Source organism: Parasteatoda tepidariorum, chromosome 7, assembly GCF_043381705.1.
Source record: "Parasteatoda tepidariorum isolate YZ-2023 chromosome 7, CAS_Ptep_4.0, whole genome shotgun sequence".
NCBI classification, from domain to species: domain Eukaryota; kingdom Metazoa; phylum Arthropoda; class Arachnida; order Araneae; family Theridiidae; genus Parasteatoda; species Parasteatoda tepidariorum.
Genome location: NC_092210.1, coordinates 70293732 through 70299731, shown reverse-complemented (window position 1 = coordinate 70299731; position 6000 = coordinate 70293732). Strand labels below are relative to the sequence as shown.

The 6000-nt window shown below is 36.6% G+C and overlaps 2 protein-coding genes across 2 annotated transcripts in view; both read left to right on the top strand.

Moving 5' to 3' along the window:
- The window catches only part of LOC122274121 (uncharacterized), a 30285-nt gene that overhangs the window by 3678 nt on the left and 20607 nt on the right, over positions 1 to 6000 (top strand). The gene's annotated exons all lie outside the window — the stretch shown is intronic.
- On the top strand, positions 1173 to 1694 carry LOC107450799 (uncharacterized). Its single transcript, XM_016066701.1, has one exon. The coding sequence runs from the start codon at positions 1173 to 1175 to the stop codon at positions 1692 to 1694; it is 522 nt and encodes a 173-aa protein (XP_015922187.1).

The window sequence follows — 6000 nt, the reverse complement described above, 5'->3', positions numbered from 1 at the left end:
ATGATTCGTGAGAATGCTGATAATCATGTATTGAAATGCAGACAATTATTTCATCAATACATTGTTGACATGTATGCAAAAATAGAAAGTGAAAGACTCCTCTACATACGACTAAATCAAGTTAAATTGCGTTCTGAAGAGTACATCCATTTACGTGATGCAGTTGTAAATGATGGCAATCTCAGTGAAATTGGAAAAATAGTCATTTTACCATCCACATATACAGGCAGCCCAAGACACATGCATGAATATGCACAAGATGCAATGACGTATGTTCGTGCATATGGTCGTCCAGATTTTTTCATCACATTTACATGCAACCCAGCATGGGATGAAATAAAGGAGCTTTTATTAACTGGACAATCGCCATCAGATCGTCATGATATTTCTGCACGTGTATTTAAACAAAAGTTAAAATCCTTAATGGATTTTATTGTCAAACACCATGTATTTGGAGAGACGCGCTGTTGGATGTATTCCATTGAATGGCAAAAAAGAGGTTTACCACATGCGCATATTTTAATATGGATGATGGAAAAGATAACACCTAACAGAATTGATGAAATCATCTCTGCAGAAATACCAGACATTGAAATTGATAAAGACTTGCACGATATTGTCTCGAAAAATATGATTCACGGTCCATGTGGCTCCCAAAATAATAATTCACCTTGCATGTCAGATGGAAAGTGCACAAAGCGGTATCCTAGAGACTTACTTGCTGAAACTATTTCAGGCAATGATGGATATCCACTCTATCTACGACGATCTACCGAAGATGGTGGAAAATCCATTAAACTAAAACTACTCAACAATACTATTGATGTCGATAATCGTTGGGTAGTACCATATTCTCCATTACTACTAAAAACGTATAACGCGCACATAAATGTTGAGTACTGCAATTCAGTGAAAGCTATAAAATATATTTGCAAATAAGTGAACAAAGGAAGCGATATGGCAGTGTATGCAGTGGAAAATACAACTGCTTCTAACGATGAAGTCACCCAATATCAACTGGGACGCTACATAAGTAGCAATGAGTCTGTATGGCGTATTTTATGATTTTCCATTCATGAGCGATATCCAACCGATGTTCCTTTGGCAGTACATCTTGAAAATGGACAGCGAGTGTATTTTACATCAGAAAATGTACGTGAAATGCAAGAGCAATGTCACCACCGCCAACAACATTAACTGAATTTTTCGCATTATGTAGAAATGATACCTTTGCAAGGACGCTACTGTACTCTGAAGTACCAACTTATTTTACTTGGAATACATCATCAAGAAAATTTCAGCGTCGTAAACAAGGTAGAGCAGTACAAGGTCATCTAAATTTATATTCCACAGATGCATTGGGTCGTCTGTACACTGTACATCCAAATAATGCAGAATGCTTTTACCTGAGATTATTATTAATCAATGTTCGGGGACCAACATCTTTCCAAGAATTAAAAACAGTCAATGGCCATGTGTGTGCTACATTTCGCGAGGCTTGCCAGAAATTAAGTCTCTTAGAGAACGATGCTCATTGGAATATTTCACTCGCTGATGCTTCTAATACAGCTCAACCACCACAGATACGTACACTATTTTCCATCATACTAACTACATGTTTTCCGGCTAATTCAGAGGATCTTTGGGAAAAATATAAAGACTATATGACATTTTACATTGCATGCGTAGAATAAATGCTGATCCCAACATTCAGTTTACATCAAATATATACAATGAAGCATTGATTTTAATTGAGAATGTGTGTTTGACAATAGCCAACGAATCACTGACAGAATTTGGAATGATTGCCCCAAATGGATCTGGTAATGACATTTTCGATCGTGATATACAACGAGAAACGCACTTCGATGTTAATGAATTACAAACATTTGTTCAAATTAATCTTCTGAAATTGATATTAGAACAACGAACAGCATATGGCACAATTATAAATGCAATATCTAACAAGAGTTGCGGCTTATATTTCTTAGATGCACCTGCAGGTACTGGCAAAACTTTTCTTATTTCAATTATTCTGGCAACTATAAGACCGCAAAATAATATTGCACTTGCTATTGCATCATCTGGTATTGCAGCAACTCTTTTGGACGGTAGTCAAACAGCACATTCAGCATTGAAATTGCCATTAAATGTGCAGGTAATTGAAATTCCAACATGTAATATTAGCAAAGATTCTGGGAGGGGAAAAGTACTAAGATCATGTCAGCTTATAATATGGGATGAATGCACCATGGCACACAAGAAATCATTCGAAGCACTCAATCGCACATTAAAAGATTTGAGAGGATATGAGCAGCTCTTTGGTGGTGCACTCAATTTGCTAGCTGGTGATTTTATACAAACTCTACCAGTCATACCCCGTTCAAAACCAACAGATGAATTGAATGCATGTCTCAAATCATCAGTGTTATGGCGGTATGTGGAGAAAATATCTTTAAAGACCAATATGCGTATTCAATTACAATAAGATCAATCTTCTGAACGATTTACAAAACAATTGTTAGATATTGGGAATGGTAAAATAGAAATGGACCAATCCACACACTGTATTACATTACCAGAAAATTTTTGTCACATTGTAAAATCCACTGATGAATTGATTGCAAAAATTTTTCCAAATTTATTGCAGAATTATAAAAATAATCAATGGGTTAGAGAGCGTGCTATATTGGCAGCCAAAAACATTGATGTGAATTTAATAAACTGCAAAATTCAAAATGAAATACCTGATGAAGAAACAACATATAAATCCATAGATACTGTTGTCAATCAAGATGAATCAGTTAATTATCCAATAGAATTTTTAAATTCATTGGATCTACCAGGAATACCACCGCATATTTTATCTTTGAAAATTGGTTCCCCAATCATCCTTCTACGAAATATAAATCCACCGCGACTATGCAATGGGACTAGGCTATCAGTAAAAAAAAAATAATGAATAACATAATTGAGGCAACCATTTTAAATGGAAAACACCAAGGAGAACATGAAGTACTACCACGCATTCCCATGATACCAACGGATACTACACTATCTAGCCATTAATGACCGGACACCCCTTGAAAGGCAGGTGGACTCGTCCTGGCGGAATAAATACGCAACCTGTGGTGGGGGAAAGACCATTCGCAAGCAGGCGACGGCCATACGAGTGTTAACAGTGAAAATGAGTGGACGGCGAGAGCTGAATGAGGCGGAAAAGGACATGATCATAGGCTCCCACCGATTTGGTCATTCCATACGTGCCATCTCCGACAAGTTTCAGATACATCGGTCAACAGTTGGTGACGTCGTGTTGAAATGGGAACGAGAGGGAGTGATAAAACCGCAGTCCCGACCCGGCAAGCCCAAAATAATGTCCGACAGGGATCGACGATCTCTTCGACGTGTAGTGAAGGCAAACCGACAAATGTCGTTGGACACTGTCGCTACCAACTTCCGGGCTGCATCTGGCAGTGTTGCCAGTGCACGTACCATTCGTCGGGAGCTGATTGCACAAGGATTCCATGGACGAGCAGCAGCACATAAGCCAAACATCTCTCCATCAAACGCCCGCCACCGATTTCAGTGGTGCAGAGCACGTCGCCAGTGGACAGTAGAGCAATGGAAAAGCGTTATGTGGAGTGATGAGTCACGCTACATGTTGTGGCACTCTGATGGACGGGTGTGGACCTGGCGAATGCCCGGAGAACGGTACCTACCGGAGTGCATTGTCCCCACTGTGAAGTTCGGCGGTGGAGGAATTATGGTGTGGTCCTGTTTCTCATGGTTTGGCCTTGGACCCTTGGTGTTAGTGCGTGGAACCCTGAACGCAGAAGGGTATAGAGACATCCTGGACAATTCGGCGCTTCCCACCCTGTGGCAACAGTTCGGTAATGGCCCGTTTGTGTTTCAACACGATAACGCTGCCATTCATAAAGCACATGCCATCACGGACTGGTTTGATGAAATGGGGGTGCAAGAGCTTGACTGGCCATCCCAAAGTCCCGACATCAATCCAATTGAGCATCTCTGGGATGAGTTGGAGCGCCGGTTGAGGGCCAGACCACAACGCCCCAAAACCACCACTCAACTCTTCGCCATGTTACAGGAGGAATGGCGGGCAATACCTGCCGCCGTGTACCAACACCTAGTGGATAGCCTTCCTAGAAGGGTTAAAGCTGTGATTCGGGCGCGTAGCGGCCCTACGCCCTACTGACTTGATACTAGCACCTCATGTATCCGAAATGAGAGGTGTCCGGTCATTAATGGCCAGATAGTGTATATTTGAATTCAAACATCTACAGTTTCCAGTAAGACTAGCCTTTGCAATGACCATTAACAATGCACAGGGACAATCATTGCAAGTATGTGGATTAAATTTGATATATCCATGCTTCTCACATGGACAGCTGTACGTTGCGTGTTCACGAGTTGGAAAACCATCCAATTTATTTGTTCCTGCACCAGATAGGAAAACAAAAAATGTTGTATATTTACAAGAACTACTAAGATAAAGTTCACCACCAATCATCAAATATCATTAATTTCATGATGATATCGTTTGCAATATTGTTTAATATCACAAGTAAAGAAACATGTTTATTCTACCATCAACTATGTATATCTATGTTTCATTATATTCAACTGACATATATGTAGGGATAATTTTATTATTAATTTCCATTTTGATGTATTGTATACATTTGATCAACGTGTGAACGGGTACAGCTAGTTTTATTATGAAAATCAAATAAAAAATAAGATTTTGCTTCATAATAATATAAAAAAGAATAATAAAATTATTAAACATATGTCAATAATTGTTAAATTTAATTTCTTAAATTTCTTACATTTGGTGTGTGTAAAAAAAATTTAGTCTTTTTCAGTATGTTTTAACACATTTGAAATTATTTCCAATTCAATAGTTGGTTATCAGATTTATTTCTCAAGTCTAAAATAGTCTAAAAATACATTTCATTAAGGTTTTTTATTCATTATAAGGCCATGTAGTTAATAATCAATTATGAAGAATTGTTTGATAATTTGTTCACAAGAACTACAGCTTAAAAAGTTGATATTTTTTTATGTCACAATTTTATGATTTTGGATGGAAAATTGATTAATTACAAAATTTTCACCATCGTATAAAATAAAAATATCAGTAATATTTAACTAAAAACATGTCTGGTCCATTAAAGACCTAACTTTTCGTTATTCCTGTTACTTGAAAAACATTGTTATGCGAGGTTGCGTGTTACATATTTTGCTCATACATATATCTTTGTTTTCAAGGTAAAATTTCCTTCGCTTTCATATAAGAAGACCCTAAGAAAATCTAACTTGAAAAGAAAATCCATTCCGGATAAAAATGGAAGTGTATTTAATGAGTTCTTGAAAACTACCTGCACGAAGACTATTAAAGCATCACAGAAAAATCTTGCACGATTTTACTTTTTGGGATTATGTCATGTTTTGTACAATTGGATGATAAAATGATATTAAATGGTAAACTTTGAATAAATGAATGTCATAATGATATGATTGATAAAATGATATGAAATGTTAATGCTTTGAAATGACTTTCAATTTTTTTTAAATGACTTTCAAAACTTTCTGTTTTTAACGTTTTCTTTGTCATAGTAGTACGCAATTTGGCTTTAAATGAAAACATTGGATTGATTTATAATCTGAATATAACGTTATGATGCTTACGAATTGCATAAAAAGGTTTTCTACTATTAGTATACTAAATAGGCAGTAAAATCAATGTATCTCATTTTCTCATTACTTCGTTTCCCATATAAAAACAATCATCTTGTAAAAGCAAAAAAGAAAAAAAAATCGATTATTTGTTAAATGTGATTATTAAACGTATCGATTATTTGTTAGATGTTTAGTATTGTGTCAAGGATTGATGTATTGAATACTGTTCTAGGAGTTCTTGCCTGTTAAACAGGAAGAAGAAAGTTTTTTTTTTTTATGACTGTGACTGAATCA